Source organism: Wyeomyia smithii, chromosome 3, assembly GCF_029784165.1.
Source record: "Wyeomyia smithii strain HCP4-BCI-WySm-NY-G18 chromosome 3, ASM2978416v1, whole genome shotgun sequence".
Taxonomy (NCBI): Eukaryota; Metazoa; Arthropoda; class Insecta; order Diptera; family Culicidae; genus Wyeomyia; species Wyeomyia smithii.
The window spans coordinates 122,511,279-122,531,701 of NC_073696.1; the positions used below are offsets into that span (position 1 = coordinate 122,511,279).

General features: G+C 35.8%; 1 protein-coding gene across 9 annotated transcripts in view; it reads left to right on the forward strand.

The window, feature by feature from the left end:
• LOC129731044 (semaphorin-1A) overlaps window positions 1–20,423 on the forward strand; it is a 446,018-nt gene that overhangs the window by 328,598 nt on the left and 96,997 nt on the right. For all 9 annotated transcript variants that reach the window (XM_055690762.1, XM_055690761.1, XM_055690765.1 and 6 more), the window contains exons 4-5: window positions 3,595–3,703; window positions 16,540–16,735. In XM_055690762.1, coding sequence (XP_055546737.1) covers window positions 3,595–3,703; window positions 16,540–16,735 — 305 coding nt within the window. The remainder of the gene's footprint in view (window positions 1–3,594; window positions 3,704–16,539; window positions 16,736–20,423) is intronic.

A 20,423-nucleotide genomic window follows, 5' to 3' on the forward strand; every position in this document is an offset into this window, starting at 1 on the left:
AGGACCGATGCCGTAGGATGACAAAGCTCATTGCGAACTGGACATAACAATACTTCCAGCATCACGATTTATTCGTTCTACTACGTCAGGTTGAACATTACAGGACGATTATCAAGCGGCAATTTAGGGAGAATCAATTATTCTGGTTAGGTTTTCATTCTGTACTTTTTGTAGAGTAATAAATCTTTATTTTACCAAAAAGCCTACAAATTGGTTGAAATAAAAACCAAAACAAAATGCCCGTTTGATAAACTGAACAGTCCCCAATAGAAATCAAAATAATCTTACTTCACTTCACTGTAAATTCTTCACTTTTTTGTTCTATAACTTTTCACTTTACACATCTATGAACAGATACGTATTTCAACTTCTACTTGACGCCTTTTTAGAGCTTAGATGGACTGTTAATCGAAAAGCCCACATTTTTACACCTGAGTAGGTAGACATATTGGAAATCTATTCCTACGAAGGTAAACAATCTGCCTAAGTAGGTAAATGTGCGGGTCGGTATTCCATGCCACGAAAAATGATTACCGTCATCGCGGGTTGATGGGTTTTGTTTAAAAATTGCAAAACTTCCTGCGCCATCTGATTTCCAGGAGGTTGCTATAGATTAAAGGTTATGAACGATGGAAATTAAAAATTCGAAGAAAGTTGGGAAAGAAGCGAATGTTTGTATTTACTTGCTGCAAGGGGTATTTGAAAAGTATTGGAAATAAATTTCCTTTGAGGACAATTCGCGAAGTGGCCGCAAAAAAGGCCGATAATTTGTCACCAAATTCAAGAAGTATAAAGGGTTACCGATTCGTGTTGTGGCCAAAGAATTCAATTGATATAACAGTTGAACAATTTTGAGCAAAACGACCTATAGCGCGTTAGGGTAGAAATTCGATTGTTCCATCCCTTTGCGCTAATATTGGAGGTTCTTGGTTGGAAGTTTTCCTATAAATTTTCGTGTTTTTGACATTCTTCAAAAATATTTTTTCACGTGTTGGTTTCGATACAGAAAATTCAAAGTTTGCTTAACAAATGTTTCTAGCGGCGGATTTTCGCGAATGTCCGAATACTCAGATATTCGACTATAGACTTTTTTGTATCAAAAGTAAAGAACATCATCACAAGTAATGCGTCAGTGAAAATCGAGGCTAACACAAAAATAGGCCAAATTTGGAATGGGATATGTTAGAATCTACTTTAGTCAATTCAGTTGTTCCGCCTAGTTTTGCTTTTGTATATGCTCGCTGGTTCGTCTATGCCGAATATCCGCTGAATTTGGTCGTATTATTTAAGTTGTTCAATTCAGATAGAGAATTACAGAGCTTCCATTGATGTTGTCCTGAATAGACTTATGTAGAATATAAAACAAAATGATACTGCACCATCAAAGCAGTGCCTAGTATCAACTTGTAGTTTCTTCCGCCCCAAAATATACAAATCCATTCGACAACCATAGTCTGGATGCTCGACCCATCTCCTGTTGTGCAATGTAATAAATCCGGCAAAAGTACCCGTTTTGTATCCAGCCAGAAAATAAAACACACTCGACTGCTGCCAGGAACCAGACACAAAGGACCGTGCTTGGAGCATTTTCCCCAGTTTCGGTGGTTATTTCGCCGTCAGCGTGACGAGCCGGGCGTAGGCAGCAAGAAATGAATTGGTCTAATGAAAATGAGCAATAATTTACTATGGGTATTTTGCAATCGTCTTTGGCTTCATCATTGACGCCGGCATGCTGTGTTTATTCAGATTATCGTCATTGCGTTCAGCCTGCTGTCACTTCCTGCGGCGGTTAATTTATTGCGGACGGTTTTGTCCTTGGCAAAGTAAGGATAAATCAAAACTCATGGCAGTGTTGAGATAAAACATAAACCAGTTGAGTTTTCACGTTAAAGTACAATGCAATATGATGAACGAGTTGGATTTTAAAACACGTCATCGGTCATTATATGTGTGTATCCTCCAGAGTCTTACATCGATTTCCAATTAATTGCTCGACCTGTATCCTACGTGAGACCCAAATCCCGCGCTGAATGTTGCCACTGTCGGTATCCTGGTGTGGTGTTTTCTATCGATTAATTTACTCCTAATGTAAAATTGGTTGCATGAATAAGTATTCCGAGCGCCGTGTCTGTATAACTGACTACGCAGCCCGGTCGGATATGTAACACATTTTCCACGTTATAACAGGCTCTACCATACTAACTACTACTCGTGGTCACCAGAGACCAGATGCCTTCTTCAACCGGGTGCGATGCTGGCAAACAGACCTGTTTTCCCCATTTCAACGTATAATCCACTCTATTACGTAATAATGTTTACCGAATCGAACCGGACGGAGGATCCGGTGAATATGGTGATAGTGGTACAGGTCGATATGTGGTTAGATTTATGTGCTGTTGTTGGCTACCACCAAGTCTGGAATTCATACCCATCTCGGCTGGCCAGACAGTTCAGCTACGGATGGCCACTGCCCATCAGGCCATAGCCAGCTCTATCTCGCTCTTTCAGTTTTATTTCACAATCGATGATCGGATACTTCGGGTCTTATCTCGGACGCAAAACCTATCAGTGTTCCCGGCAATCGAAGTGGACTCTTCTGGTGGGTTTGTCGGGATTATTGACGAGAAGAGGGATTTCTCTGCAGGGAAGCTTGATGGTGGCTAACGGCAGCGCAGGTTTTCGGAGGGGGTTGCGGTTTTGTGTTACAGTTGCGCTGTCGGCTCCGGTTCAGTCGTTCCGGTGTGAACCCTAATTTTGTTTGTGGCCTAGCTGAATGGGTTTGTTTTGTTTATGTTTAATTAGATAACCAATAAATGGATTGAAATTTAGAAATGTTTTAATTCGAGCTATCAATACAATGGTTCTGGCAATAGCGGAATTAAATCGTTATACTTTTGGCGTTTTGAATTTATTTTAAATCAGATGGAGGCGAGGCTTTGGAATTTAGTGCATATCAGTGTTCAATTGTGATTTTTAATTTTGATATTTATTATTTATATCAATATACACATTGAAAATAACAAATATGAAATGACTAACCTTTTTTCAATCCTAGCAGTTCACAACAAAAGTGTCAGGTCGTGACTCACAGTTTGTCCTTAAATCCTTAATTACAATTAATTGTTTTGACAGTTTTTGAGCATAAAATTGAAATTTCATTATATTGTACTTCTCGTTCTCCAATCTGCATAATTGATTGATTTTGTTCGGCATTTTCCATAACTGTTGCTCAGAATATCAACGAAATCCGCGTACCAAATATGTGAGCGACGAACTGATAAATCAATTCACCGCACTGAATATGTAATTAAACTCATATGTTTGTTAAATGAAATATTCATAAGCGCACTGCTGAATATTGTATCGATGTAACACAAACTGAACATGCAAACTTCATCAGCAATTATCATCGTAACGGTATTCGTAAATTTTGTATAGCTCAAACCTTTCAAATATTGAAATCACTTTTCCCACCATAAGTGGAAACTAGAGACGTGAAAAGAATATTCAATTAATATTGATTCGTAACATATCATATTCAGAGTATTAGAATAATACATGTCACTTATTTTAATTTTCTTCTCGAATTTCCAGGAACATCGTGTACAACCTAAGTATATACGATCTAAGCGAACAGACTCGACTGGTGTGGTTTTCCTCGGAGGATGACATCAAAATGTGCGTGATGAAAGGCAAAGACGAGGTACGTATAGAGATGTCAACAAACATCTACGATAACTCTTTACACTCATTTTTCGGGGAGAAAAATTCAGCCAGAAAGACCATCTTTGAGCATCGTTTGGCTTTCATTACCATTTTTGATACTTTTCCGCACCGACGCTTCCGGGCCTCTACGGACCACAACTAGCGCACCAGAAATGTGCTCTAATCATCCACAAACACTGACCTTTTCACCCTTGGTCCTTGGCCCTTGCGGCACCGTTGGCGATGAGTCTTTTGTAATCTTGGTTGTTAGGCCAAATGGAAGTATCCATTATGCAAATATGGCTGATAAATATGTAGGATTATTGTAACGACCGACCGCCGACGTCGTCAGCAGTGGACAATGCAGCGCCTGTCGAGACGGGACTAGGTATCAGTCCGATAGCAGGCCTACGGGAAGTATTCTCGACTGTTACCTCGCCTCATAATGGGTGAATGCTGTTTAATCACGAAAAGTGCTCATTATGATTAGCACTGAACTGAGAGCTTTCCTCACCTGTGCTTGCGTATCCGAGGGCTTGTTAAAAGGCACGTAGGTAGTCGTTATATATACATTCGTATGCGATAAATAGATGAGAACAATTGCTTATTGTCCTGCGATTTATCGATCAAGATACGCTTTCTTTTCTCAATGAATATGATGTTCCCGTATCACATGCAAAACATTTATGCTTGACTATTGACAACATAATATCTGTTATGCCTTTACTTACTTTTACTTTGTTTTCACTTTACTTATACTCTATTTTTATAATACTTTTACTCTACTCTTACTTTACTTCTAGTTTACTTTTAATTCACTTTTACTCTATTCGTACTTTCTTACACTTCATTTTTACATATACTTCATTTTTACTACTTTTACTTTACTTTCATTTTACTTTTACTTTACTTTTACTTTACTTTTACTTTACTTTTACTTTACTTTTACTTTACTTTTACTTTACTTTTACTTTACTTTTACTTTACTTTTACTTTACTTTTACTTTTACTTTTACTTTACTTTTACTTTACTTTTACTTTACTTTTACTTTACTTTTATTTTACTTTTACTTTACTTTTACTTTACTTTTACTTTACTTTTACCTTACTTTTACTTTACTTTTTCTTTACTTTTACTTTACTTTTACTTTACTTTTACTTTACTTTTACTTTACTTTTATTTTACTTTTACTTTACTTTTATTTTACTTTTACTTTACTTTTACTTTACTTTTACTTTACTTTTACTTTACTCTTACTTTACTCTTACTTTACTCTTACTTTACTTTTACTTTACTTTTACTTTACTTTTACTTTACTTTTACTTTTACTTTACTTTTACTTTACTTTTACTTTACTTTTACTTTACTTTTACTTTACTTTTACTTTACTTTTACTTTACTTTTACTTTACTTTTACTTTACTTTTACTTTACTTTTACTTTACTTTTACTTTACTTTTACTTTACTTTTACTTTACTTTTACTTTACTTTTACTTTACTTTTACTTTACTTTTACTTTACTTTTACTTTACTTTTACTTTACTTTTACTTTACTTTTACTTTACTTTTACTTTACTTTTACTTTACTTTTACTTTACTTTTACTTTACTTTTACTTTACTTTTACTTTACTTTTACTTTACTATTACTTTACTTTTACTTTACTTTTACTTTACTTTTACTTTACTTTTACTTTACTTTTACTTTACTTTTACTTCACTTTTACTTTACTTTTACTTCACTTTTACTTTACTTTTACTTTACTTTTACTTTACTTTTACTTTACTTTTACTTTACTTTTACTTTACTTTTACTTTACTTTTACTTTACTTTTACTTTACTTTTACTTTACTTTTATTTTACTTTTACTTTACCTTCACTTTACCTTCACTTTACTTTTACTTTACTTTTACTTTACTTTCACTTTACTTTTACTTTACTTTTACTTTACTTTTACTTTACTTTTACTTTACTTTTGCTTTACATTGACTTTAATTTTACTTCACTTTTATTTTACTTTTACTTTACTTTACTTTTACTTTACTTTTACTTTACGTTTACTTTACTTTTACTTTACTTTTACTTTACTTTTACTTTACTTTTCTTTACTTTTGCATTACTTTCACTTTACTTTTACTTTACTTTTCTTTACTTTTGCTTTACTTTCACTTTACTTTTACTTTACTTTTACTTCACTTTTACTTTACTTTTACTTTACTTTTACTTTACTTTTACTTTACTTTTACTTTACTTTTACTTTACTTTTACTTTACTTTTACTTAACTTTTACTTTACTTTTACTTTACTTTTACTTTACTTTTACTTTACTTTTACTTTACTTTTACTTTACTTTTACTTTACTTTTACTTTACTTTTACTTTACTTTTACTTTACTTTTACTTTACTTTTACTTTACTTTACTTTTACTTTACTTTTACTTTACTTTTACTTTACTTTTACTTTACTTTTACTTTACTTTTACTTTACTTTTACTTTACTTTTACTTTACTTTTACTTTACTTTTACTTTACTTTTACTTTACTTTTACTTTACTTTTACTTTACTTTTACTTTACTTTTACTTTACTTTTACTTTACTTTTACTTTACTTTTACTTTACTTTTACTTTACTTTTACTTTACTTTTACTTTACTTTTACTTTACTTTTACTTTACTTTTACTTTACTTTTACTTTACTTTTACTTTACTTTTACTTTACTTTTACTTTACTTTTACTTTACTTTTACTTTACTTTTACTTTACTTTTACTTCACTTTCACTTTACTTTTACTTTACTTTTACTTTACTTTTACTTTACTTTAACTTTACTTTTACTTTACTTTTACTTTACTTTTACTTTACTTTTACTTTACTTTTACTTTACTTTTACTTTACTTTTACTTTACTTTTACTTTACTTTTACTTTACTTTTACCTTACTTTTACTTTACTTTTACTTTACTTTTACTTTACTTATACTCTATTTTTATAATACTTTTACTCTACTCTTACTTTACTTCTAGTTTACTTTTACTTTACTTTATCTTTACTTTTACTTTACTTTTACTTTACTTTTACTTTACTTTTACTTTACTTTTACTTTACTTTTACTTTACTTTTACTTTACTTTTACTTTACTTTTACTTTACTTTAACTTTACTTTTACTTTACTTTTACTTTACTTTTACTTTACTTTTCCTTTACTTTTACTTTACTTTTACTTTACATTACACAATACTACAAATACACGACTCGTCGACCATATCAGGCTTATCGCTGTTTACAGAAACTTGAGTTGGGAGGCTGATAGTGTTCTTCTTGGAGCCTCTCGCTCGCATATATTTCGTTTTTGACGCATTTATTTGCAGTCCGGTTCGTCCGGCTTCGGCTTTCAGTCGGGCGTAAGTTTCCTCCGCCGTCGCAAAGCTACGTGTTATGGTGTCAAAGCCATCCGCGAAGCCCAGAAGCTAAACAGACCTTTTGGAAATCATGCCCTCCGTGTCGATGCCCGCCCTTCATGTCACACCAGGAAAGTCAGGAAACAGGAAATTCCATCACCTTGTCTTAACCCTCTGCGCGATTCAAAGGGGCTCGAGAGTATCCCCGAAACACGCACGTAGCATATCACTTGCGTCATGGTGGCCTTGATCAGTCGAGTTGTTTAACCGGAAATCCGTTGTCCTGAATGAATGATAGCTGTTCTCGATCAACTGTATCATAGGCCGCCGTGAAGTCGATGAAGATGTGATGTGTGGGCACGAGAATATTTTGTAGGCGGCATTGATTAGCGAGATATCGCGGTAGTTATGGCACTCCAGCTTGTCGCCCTTCTTGTAGATGGGGCAGACAACTCCCTCCATCCACTCGTCTGGCAGTTTTTGTTCCTCTCAAATCCTGGAAATGACCCATTGCAGCGCTCTATCCAGCGCCTCTTTCTTATGTTTAAAGAGCTCGCTCGGCAGTCCGTCTTTGCCTGCGGTTTTTCCGCTTCCCGATTTCACAAACAACTTCATGGGGCTGGTACTCGGTCATCTGCTGCTGGTGCTTCTAAGTCAGTTCCTGATCCGCTTCTGTTTACTGTAGCGCCATTCAAGTGTCCATCGAAGTAATCCTTCCACCTGTCGACCACCTCGCTGGCATCCGTGAGAAGGTTCCCATCCGCGTCGTTGCACATGTCGGCTTATGGCAGCTAGCCTCTGCGAGACTGGTTTACCTTCTCATAGAGCTTCCGCATATCACTGGCACGGTACAGCTGCTTAAGCTCCTCATGTTCACGATCCTCTTGCTGACGCTTCTCTCGTCTGAGAATCGTGATCATGTCCTTCCGTGCTCGTTTATAAATGGCCTCGTTCTCTCTCGTTGACCTGCCCAGGAATATCGCCCAAGTCCGGTTCTTCTCATTCACCACTGCCTTGTACTTCCCGTCATACCAGTCGTTTCTGCCACTCGGTGCTTCCACCGAGGTCGGTCGTTGCGGTCTCTCCGATAGCTGTGCGTATGCTGCACCAGCCGTCCTCGAGAGGCGATGCTCCAAGCCCCTCTGCCGTGGGTAGTACCGCTTCGAGCTGTTGCGCGTATTCCTGCGCAGTCTGGGGGTCCCGGAGCTGCTTGATGTCAAGCCGCTGGGCTCGGCGATGTCGCGCGTGGTATACGATTGACAGTTTTTAGCGCGAAGTTACCGCAATTAGGTAGTAGTCCGAATCAAAAATAATGTCTATAATGTTTGAGAAAAACCGGCCGTCGATGAGAACATGGTCAATTTGGTTTACTGTACGTTGGTCAGGTGATCTCTAGGTGGTTTTGTGGATGTAAGCAGCAAGTGTAATTATTTTTTCTGCGAACGGCAGAAACACAGCTCAAAGCAGAAGAGAGAAGTGCTTCACGCAGCGCTCATGCTGAACAAAAGGTGAGCGGTTAGAAATCTCTCTGCTCTTTCCACATATTAATAATACCAAGCCTGATTGTCAGCAGCCGGAAATCAACTCCAGCCGCCAGTTTTGTTTCCATAATGGTAACTTTCGGTGTCTGGCCCGAGATGGACCAATATTGGTATTTTTAAAAACAGGATGATTCCCAGAGCCCGGAAATCCTGATTCATTTCGAAATCCAAGATGACGACTTCCAGTTTCGGGAAAATAGCCTTAAATGGTATTTGGCCCCAGACGTAATCTCGAAATCCAAGATGGCGATATCCTGCGAGGAAACCTTAACGGCCAAATACCTCCCTGTATGAATATTTCTCGAGGTGATTTCCATAATGGGAAACCTACACCAGATGCTGTTGCAAAATTCAAACTGGCTGATAAACCAGTGCAATATAAAAAAAGATTCTAAGTGTTGACAGCCTCGCCGAGACTAGAATCATAATAGCAACCTTTCGTTCCCGCAAAGCAGCCAAAAACAATCAATCACCTTTTAAAATGACACCCAAAGACTGAAAATCATCTTTAGACGCTATTTTGTATTTTTAGACGGTAACTTTCGGTTTATAGAAAACAGCTTAAACTAACTAAATACCAGTTAATGGGTGTTTAACCTTCGTCCCTGATACGAATTAATTCCAGACATTCTAAACCAAGGTAGTAATTTTGGGATTGTGCCCAGAAGGCGTTATCAAATGCAGATGTTTTAAAATCCATTTTCGGTATCTATAAAAAAGCCTCGTATGCTCAAATATTCAACAATACGACTATTATAAAATCCGAGATAGCGACTTCTAAGTTCCTGAATACAACATAAAATGGGCAAATACCATCCAATATGGGTATTTTTAAGACCAGGGTGATCTCGGGGCATCACTTCACTTAAAAGAGGCAAATACCATCCAATGTCGGTATTTCTATAACCGGGATGTTTCTCAAAAGCCGGAAATCAACTCCAGACACCATTTTGAAATCAAAACTGACGACTTCCAGTTTCTGTAAAACAACCCAAATACAATCCAAGATAAGTATTTCCGCGTTCTCAATATTGATGTTATAATTAAAGTGATGATGAAAATATGATATGCTAGTTGAACGTTCCCGGCGATGCTCGGGATCAAAGGTTTCAAAATTAAGAATCATTTTTTTTCAATTCATTGCAGTATTAGCACAACTCACTTCAAAAATATTTCACATCCATCATCACTTTAAGTACTTCAATATTCTGAGAACGCACAGAACGGAAATACCCATATTGGATTGCATTTTGTGATTTTGAGCTGTTTTACAAAAACTGGAAGTCGCCATTTCGGATATCAAACCGTAAGGAGTTCCACTTTCGGAAGCATTGAAATGGTTGGCCAAATACCGCTTTAGGTTATTTTCCTGAAACCAGAAGTCGCCATTTTGGAAAATATTGTGTGGGTTCATCCCAGTTCCGAATATACCAAATTCGGGTGATATCTGGATATTCGACAATCGTTAACAGTAAACCTCTTTTTATTTAACTTTTGGAAGAAACAAACCCAATCAGTCGAAAATATCAGGATTTTAACAAATCTTAATATTTTGTTACGAACTTTTTGTTTCAACTTGTTCAACTTTCAACTTGATTATTACAGTTTATATCAAGTTTTGTAAGGTTGTTGGCAGAAATGATCAGAATTAGCTAGAATGTACAGTGTTTTGTTGATTTAAAAACAAATTTCGTTATAAATATCCTATGTATGATAACAGAATTTGATATAATTCTGAACTTTTTTATCATTCTGGCATATCAAGAATATTACAGGCTTTGTTATTTCTATCAAGTTCAGATATATTTGTGTTACCCGTTTGTTATAATCGTTTGATCGAAAATCAAATTAAGAAGAATTGAGCATGACCATCAATGCTTAGTTCTCCTTTTTAATGATATCTAAAGAGATGACATGTGAATTTTTATAACGAAAATGTTTGTTGGTGTCCAAGGAACACGTCTGAGAAGAAGTGAATATTTTAATCCACAAAACTACGTATAAATTAAAAAAAAATTAATGCATAATTCGCCCCCTAATTGATGTTTAAACCAATGAAATGAGGTTTTTTCTCCAGCCAAATGTCCCAAGATCTAGTTTAGGTAAAAGTTAATCGAATCCCGTAGTGTGTTCACAAAACTACGAAAAAATCAGAAATGTTTACTTTTACTTTACTTTTACTTTACTTTTACTTTACTTTTACTTTACTTTTACTTTACTTTTACTTTACTTTCACTTTACTTTTACTTTACTTTTACTTTACTTTTACTTTACTTTTACTTTACTTTTACTTTACTTTTACTTTACTTTTACTTTACTTTTACTTTACTTTTACTTTACTTTTACTTTACTTTTACTTTACTTTTACTTTACTTTTACTTTACTTTTACTTTACTTTTACTTTACTTATACTCTATTTTTATAATACTTTTACTCTACTCTTACTTTACTTCTAGTTTACTTTTACTTTACTTTAACTTTACTTTTACTTTACTTTAACTTTACTTTTACTTTACTTTTACTTTACTTTTACTTTACTTTTACTTTACTTTTACTTTACTTTTACTTTACTTTTACTTTACTTTTACTTTACTTTTACTTTACTTTTACTTTACTTTTACTTTACTTTTACTTTACTTTTACTTTACTTTTACTTTACTTTTACTTTACTTTTACTTTACTTTTACTTTACTTTTACTTTACATTACACAATACTACAAATACACGACTCGTCGACCATATCAGGCTTATCGCTGTTTACAGAAACTTGAGTTGGGAGGCTGATGGTGTTCTTCTTGGAGCCTCTCGCTCGCATATATTTCGTTTTTGACGCATTGTTCAACTTTCAACTTGATTATTACAGTTTATATCAAGTTTTGTAAGGTTGTTGGCAGAAATGATCAGAATTAGCTAGAATGTACAGTGTTTTGTTGATTTAAAAACAAATTTCGTTATAAATATCCTATGTATGATAACAGAATTTGATATAATTCTGAACTTTTTTATCATTCTGGCATATCAAGAATATTACAGGCTTTGTTATTTCTATCAAGTTCAGATATATTTGTGTTACCCGTTTGTTATAATCGTTTGATCGAAAATCAAATTAAGAAGAATTGAGCATGACCATCAATGCTTAGTTCTCCTTTTTAATGATATCTAAAGAGATGACATGTGAATTTTTATAACGAAAATGTTTGTTGGTGTCCAAGGAACACGTCTGAGAAGAAGTGAATATTTTAATCCACAAAACTACGTATAAATTAAAAAAAAATTAATGCATAATTCGCCCCCTAATTGATGTTTAAACCAATGAAATGAGGTTTTTTCTCCAGCCAAATGTCCCAAGATCTAGTTTAGGTAAAAGTTAATCGAATCCCGTAGTGTGTTCACAAAACTACGAAAAAATCAGAAATGTAATTTTTCTGCTCGACTCGCACTAAATCATAACATGGATTTTTCTGCAATAAAAGATTTGCAGATGTTGAAGGGACAACGAATATTTTATCGAAAAAAAAACAACTGTCATCACTTAAAATTTTGATTTAGAGGTGAATTGAGCTTATGCTCAAAAAGTCAAAATTTTGCATGTATTATGTGTAAAAATATAAATTTCAGAAAGAGTATTTTAATGTATTTTTCTGTATGCAGAAAATGATCTTCAAACATACGTAGTTTTTTAAGTAACATCTCAACTTTTAGCAATAAGATACCTATTATTTTTCCCCAAATGTCTTTCCTGAACATTGACAAACATTTCAACGAAAAACAAATACATATCATAGCTTTGAATTTTGATTTAGAGGCAAATTGAGCCCAATTATTCATGATTTTGCATGTTTTACGTAGTGTTGTGAATAATATCTCAATTTTCAGTAATCAAGTACCTGTTATTTTTACTCAAAAGTCTTTCATGGACATAAACAAACATTTTAATTTAAATAATCATATATCATAGCTGCAATTCTGATTTAGAAACAAATTGAGCCTAAAAAATCATGGTTTTGCATTTTTTATGTGGTTTTGTGAAAAATATTTAAATTTTAAATTATAGATACCTAGTAATTTTCCCTCAAAAATCCCCCCTAAACATCAACGAACATTTTATTATAGAAAAAATCACAGATCACAGCTTCGGGTTTTGATTTAGAGGCAAATTCAGTTTGTAAAGTCACGATTTTGCATGTTGCACGTAGTTTTGTGAATAATAGCTCGAATTTTAGTAAACAGATACTGATTATTTTTCCTCAAATGTCTTTCTTAAACATTTTAATGAAAAAAGAATCACATGTCATCGCTTTAAATTTTGATTTAGAGACGAAATAAGCACAAAAAGTCATAATTGTGCATGTTTTACGTAGTTTTGTGAATAATATTTAAAGTTTTAGTTATCAGATATCTATTATTTTTTCTCAAATGTCTTTCCTGAACATCAGTGAACATTTTAATGTAAAAAAACCTAAATTCATCCACCTAGCGGTCAGACCCAGCCTCTCTCATTCAAATTTATTGTTTGTAAAAAAAGATTTACATGGACGCTTCGATCCAATAAAAGTATTTTCACTCTTTGGGTTCTAAAATATTGATGTTTTGATTGAAGAATAAAATATGAAATTTGACGTAATGTTAGTGCTTAAGAAATAGCGGAATAAAAGAAATGACTTTTAATTTCGAACAATTACATCACATCACATTACAGACGAAGTTACAGTCCGATTACAGTTAAATTCAATAGGGTGTTAGGAGGCAGCAGGATCTCTAATTTGACACTAATTTAGTGAAAATCGGTTCAGCCATCTCTGAGAAAAATGAGTGAGTTTAGGTAGTCTCGTGAATATTTTTCTTTTCATAGCTAGACTTCACATTTTTGAACCTAACAGTCAAAGTAATAGTCCGATTGCAAAACAAATCAATAGGGTCTTATAAGGCAACTAGACCTTCCATTTGACACCAATTTTATGAAAATCGGTCCAGCCATCTCTGAGAAACATGAGTGAGATTAAATAGTCTCGAGAACCCGTTTCTTTCCATAACTTTTGAACCACATGTCCAATCTTTGTGAAATTCCAAAGCTAAGGGTTTTCATTTGAAATTAATTTTGTTCAAATCGGTTGCGTAGTTTCTGAGATATTGATGTTTCGTGATTTTTACATATTGATACAAAACCTAGAAATCCGATTACAACAAAATTCAATAGGGTCTTATGGGGCAAATAGACCTTCCATTTGCAATTAATTTCATGAAAATCGGTCCAGCCATCTCTAAAAAAATCGAGTGAGTTTGGGAGAGCGTAACACACACACACATACACACACAGAAAATGCTCAGCTCGTCGAACTGAGTCGAGTGATATACGACAATCGGCCCTTTGGAGCACTTTTATACCTTTAGTTTTGAAGTAGAATACTTCTCTCAGGAAGTTCGGCTACATAGGGATGTGAAATGAAAATCTAAAACCGAAAAAACTGAATAATATGTCCAATTTCAAATGCTAATAAATCGATTAGTATTCGAAGGATTTCTTTCGTTCTTGCAGCAATATATTGGAAAATCTTCTAAGATTTTTCCCAAGTGAAGATAATTATATATTTATTATTCAAACTATTGTACTATTGAAAATAGTCAAGCCTTGTCAAAACGAAAAATTCGACCTGTGATTGGTCGTTACATGATTGCTTTCCAAGCACGGTCGACAGAATCATATACCTTGCAATTTAAAATATGCTATTTGGCCTATATAAGAGCCTGTTTCAGCCTAAGCCGCTCGTAATAGTTCTAGACAGCGACAACAGCAGTCATCCCTTAGCAGCAGCAGTAGCAGTGCAGTGGATACCAGCGATAGCGGATAACGGCCACAGCTGTGGCGTAGCAATCAGTATCGATAGTAGCTGGGCCAGCTGATGCAGGGGCAGCGGATACCAATGGCAGCGTATAGCGGCCACAACTGTGGCATGGCTACGGATAGCGTAGCAGTTGCAGCGAGGGTATCAGCATCGAAGGCAGCTGGGCCGGTTGAAGCAGGGGCAGCGTTATCAATAGCAGCGTATAGCGGCCACAACTGTGGCATGGTTATGGATGGCGTAGCAGTTGCAGCAGGTATATCTGACCATGAAACATTTATGCAATAATTGAATGAAAATTGCAATTGCAGCAATCGTCCTTTTTCAAGGCTACTAAATGTTTTTGAAGAGCATAATGAATGGTTAATAATAAACAGCAACTGAGTTTTGATGCTGCTGCAAATGCACAGCAGTGTGATGTTTATTACGATTTGTTGATACTGTGCTCAACAAGCGGCATATACGAAAGAAATCCGATTTCAAAATGACTGACACGCAAGCAGCAGTTATCTTTCTTGTAAAAGTATTCTACTTCAACCTTGCGGTCGTGGCTTTGGACACAACCCTCCTGTGATTTTTTTTTTTGTGATTGCTATACCTTTCTAGGAGAAAGGCAAAACCTACATGTCACCGCTTATTTTTTTGATTTAGAACGATTCAAAATAATGATGATTCCTGTACACTAGAGATGGTCAAGTTTGATGTTTTTCACACCCGTACCCGACCCAAACCCGAATTTTTTTTTCGGTCGAAACCAGAGCCTGACCCGAAACCGAAACTTTTTTTTTCGTTCAAACCCGAACCCGACCCGAACCCGAAAATTTTATTTCTTTGAAACCCGAACCCGAGATTTCATAGATTTTATAGTCGGGTTTCGGGTTTTCATACCCAAACCTGACCTGAACCCGACATTTTCAAACCCGAACCCGACCCGTACCCGACATTTTCGAAAATTTTCAAACCCGAACCCGACCCGAACCCGTCGGGTACGGGTTGGGCTCGGGTTTCGGGTTTGAAAACCCGAAACCCTACCATCTCTACTGTACACATCAGAGACTGAGCGAATAATATCATTTAGATCAAGCGTTACGGAATCGAGCGGGGGCCTAGCGTGGTTGGTAACGTCTCTGCCAACCACGCTCGACGCTTGGGTTCGAATCCCACCGCCGACATAGGTGTCGATGGTTGTGAGGTGGCGTGATCCGCTCACAACCAACCCAACTGGTCTAGATTCAATCCTAGCCGACACCGAGAGATTTTCTGAGGCGAAAAATCTCTGGGATCACGCCTTCCAACGCATGAGGAAGTAAAGCCGTTGGCGCCGGTCCGTTAATAAACGGGTCGTGAGTTAGGGTCCTGGGTGGAGTCGCCTCCCCGGGCGTCGGTGATTGGCACAACAACAGTGGCGGAACTAGACCGACGGAAAATAAGCGAGAATAAAAATAAAAAAAAAAAAGCGTTACGGAATTCCATTTTTATACAGTAGATGATCTGATCTAATAAGACTCGGTTGGGGAAGATTGTTAGAATCAATAAAATGTCGCAATTTTCCTGAACACTAATGCAGCGATCTTTGTATCGATTGAGCAAAATACTAAATTGCAAGTTGGAAGGCTGCACCTAAGCTTGGGTTTGGTATAATAAAAATGTAGGTATTTTTTTCAGTAACAGCCTACCTTAACCTTCCTTAAATCTCTACTATCTCTTGCTCAAATATCAGCTCAATCTACCGAATTAATACGAAACGATAAATCATTCGACTGTATATTTTCGCAACGGCCTTTCGGCCTGGCTAGGCACTTTATAATCGCTAACCTGAATTCAGACTATGAACGGTCGTCAGTTTCCGCATGCCGCATGCAAATAAAAACACGTTTATCCTTCTATACACAAGCAAAATGCTGACGCTGCGAGGTAGTGAAAAGCGAGCAATATTGTTCCGAACCTAAAATCCACCATGCATAAGCTGAAAAATATCAATTTTTCAACATTATTTATTTTTAATTACCTGACTTTTCGCTTCGCTCAACCATTTTTTTTGTAACTTTTTTCCGCAGGATCTCTGTCAAAATTATATACGGGTGTTGGCTCTCCCTACGCCCGAAACGCTGCTCAGCTGCGGCACCAACGCGTTCCGGCCCATGTGCCGCGTGTACGGCATCAACGGGAACAGCTACAAGGTCGAGTCGGAAAAACCGGGCCAGGCCAAATGCCCGTACGATCCAGCGCACAATTCGACGGCAGTATTTGTCGGTAAGTAGTGTCATCATTATCCCTTGCAGTTTAGTGGATTCAATCGTTCGTTTCGGGTTAATTTGTTCTCTTACAAGCTCATATTGGATTATGTTCTTTTTAGTATTTTGCATTCAGTCACTTTTTTAGCTACGCGAAACAGTATTGACAGGTACTGAATCTTCGTAAAGCTATGTCTAGCCTATGATTGGACACTTGGGCACAAACTTTTTGGTCGTGGGACTACGTCTTTGTTTTCTATACTGGTATGCATTCCGTAAAATTGAAAATGAAACTGGTAAATGTTGCGTCAGATTACAAACGATAATAACAACATAACCAAATGATGGTTAACAATAACCAATATGTTGTTGGATAGGTAAAATGTTGAGAAATTTTGTAATACGCTAGTTATCATTATTTTTTCATTGCAAAGCGGTAAAAATCGATAAAAAGTGTCAAAGACAAATTTACGCGAACAATGAACCAATCACATGCGAGCATTCCTAGCACAGCTACATGAATAGACACCAACCATTTCTTGTGATATTCTCTGTATCAATATCAAAAAAAAATGACAGAGTCTCGGCGTCCCAATAGGTCAATTAATGTTTGCTTCCATGAACCTAGACTAATTTGATGTCTCGAAGGTAAAGGTTTTTCGAAAAGTTTTAAGCAACCTCTTTTCTTGAACGATTTCTAAGCCTGCTGTTAGAGCGTAATAGAAACTGATGTCTTGAAAGAAAACATGCTGGTAAAAGCAACAGTACCGTAGAGTATATGTGGAGCAGAGCGCCACTAGTTTCTCGTTGTCTATCATTGCAGCGAGCACGACTTCTTTTCGCATGCAATCAAAACTGCAATGTTGCAATTGATGAAGTCAAGTTTATCTGATGAATATGATTACCATAAAAACCATAAACTACTCAACAAGAATAGAACATTTTTGCAACGGTTATAAGTTATTTTTATTTATTTTTTATCTTAGATATTCACTAAATAATCGTGACCGACATAATATCAAATGAGTAATTTCCTAAAAATACTAATTCATAGAATAGTAAGAGCCGGTGAGTGCTTGTGAATTTTTTGTCCATTTACTAAGACCTGTTCAGAATCTTTTTTTTACATTTCAACTTTGTTAGATATTTTTTGATTTTTAACTTTACAAATAAAATAACATACTTAAATTAGCTGTCTTCGTAATACCAAGTTTGTTTCATTTGCCAACAATTACATTCATTTGTCAACGGATGTAGGGTAGGGAACATATTCTAAGCAGCTTTAGGAACCGCCTGTGTATTCAGATGAAATACTCGAAATGTGTTAGGTGAAATTCAAACAGTAGTATATCAATCTGCTCTTTATCGTTTTCTTTGTAAAAACTTGTTTTCAGATTGTAAAACTAAGTCAGCAAACTTTAGCAATAATCAATTGAAGTTACCAATCGAGGGACAGTATTCCAATCACCCCGAACCTATTTGAGGCAGTTTCCATCTGTTTTGCAGGCGTTTTTTTGCAGCACCCGAAGTGGCTCCTGAATGGCTACAATATAGGTCGATTTGTTTCGAATGCTGTTTGTTCACAGATTTCTTTGTGATTAACGGTATTTTTTATATTCGTAAGACAGCTAGACAATGAAAGTTTTCCTTTTCATCATTGAAATTGTCGATATTGATCAAAAAGCAGGAGTTTGAGGCCTGTTTACTGCGACTGATTAAAATAGGCGCTACTGCTTAAGCCGTTTCTTACCCTAATTGTTGGCAAATGAAACAAACTTGTGAAGCAAAAAACAAAAATGAATCTTTTTAATTTCGTTGTACAACATCACGAAGTGTACAACATCTTCACAACATCACCAAGTGGAAATGAAGTTCCTTCGAGTGTAATTGAATATATATCTGAAAAAATGAATGGGAGGCCGAGAATTAAAATACGTTTATCACTGAACAAACGAATTTAATGTGTCTGTAATTACAGTTAGTACAGTGTTTAGTCTCACGTCATCATTTCATACAACCCTAGGGCTGTATATCTTGTAGTATTTAACTTTTGTTTTAAATCGAAATTCTCATTCAGTTCACTGCTCACACTGCTCGAATTTTCGACATTGTTTGCCGTTGAATGTTTAATGCAGGACTGAAAAAATATCTTTTTGCTACATTGCAACCTTAAGTATGAAATATTTACACAATAACACTGCCTTTTTGCAGAGTTTAACTTTACTCTTTAATCATTTGCCTCGATACAAGCCAGGAAAATTGTGGCTATTATTCAATTTCATACAATAAACGACAGTCTGTAGAAATGAGCGTTTATATTGAACTTTGGACATTTTTTCATTGAATAATAGTGCAGATGTTTATGAGTCGTGAATATTTAGAAAACTAGTAATGTATACAACCTTCTTTATGGACTCTGATAATTTCATTTGTTACAAATTGACCATACCATTAGTGTTTAGCATTTCCACACCGCACCTTTCCCCAGAATGATACAAATCGAACTAGATTGGATTTCAGTACAATTATCACAACTCATTTTGTTATAAATAATATGCAACAAAGAATCGCTCACACACAACAATGTGTACCGCATGGAATGAAATGCAAAGATCTCGGCATACCAAAATAAATTGCAAACAAAGTTCGTTAGAAAATCAATTACAATAACACGATTACTATCGGTCCACCAGTTCCTCGCCTGTTTGTCCGGCTTACGGGCCGCCCCAGGTCCTAGCACCAAAACTTCCATCACTCCTTTTTCCCCTTATTATCATTCACTCGACCTTACCGTGCAACTCACCACTCGCTGTGGGTACGGCTATAATCGAGGCAGAAGCAACATTGGTAGCAGCAGAACAAAAAGCCCTCCGGCGATAAAACACAGATCAAATTTTGTGGAAAACAGAACACAAACCCGAGTACGCCGCCTTGTTGGTAGGAGAAAGAATGGCGGAAACAATAACATCGGCTAGCCTGGCAGCCAGGAGAGCGACCCGTTTGCTACCGTTTCGAACCTTACCCGCGCATCCGTGTGCATGCTGGAAAGAATCGATCGAATCGACTGATTCGAGGTTACACGCTCTGTTTGCTCGATATTGAATTAAAATCCCTATCAGTGCTGTTACTTCAAAGAAACCTTCGATTTTTCGAAAGATGAAATGATGAATAAAATTTCTCTCTTTTTGATGTGGATGTCGGTGGAGCGAGCGATACACCCGGCTACAGCAATCATAAGTGGGGTTGAAATGAGCATTTTTGGCTCATCGAGCAGAAGCTTTGGATACGTTACAGTGGGAAATACGTAGCTAAGCATTAGCATTTAGGAAACCAAGATTCAATACAAAATAGTCTGTTTTGTCTTATATGAACACTAACGGAAGATTCATCAGCAACGATCAATAACCAACCGGAAAATATATTCCTTTGTTTTCGATCGTCGTTCGATCGATTTATTATTTAATACCTTCAGTCAGGCTTAGAAATGGTCACGGTAGAACGAATATTGTCTGCGAGAGTCGTCCCCTTTTGCTTCTTCAGATAAAACCGAACGAATGCTTATCTTATTCCATGAACTTATTTTAGTATTTCTCGTAGAAATAAGAACTTCACACGTGAAAATTTTGGAAATTACATATACCTAACATTAGTTTTGTAATAATAATTCTGTAATAAATTGTAATTGAATGGAATCAATGTAATAATAA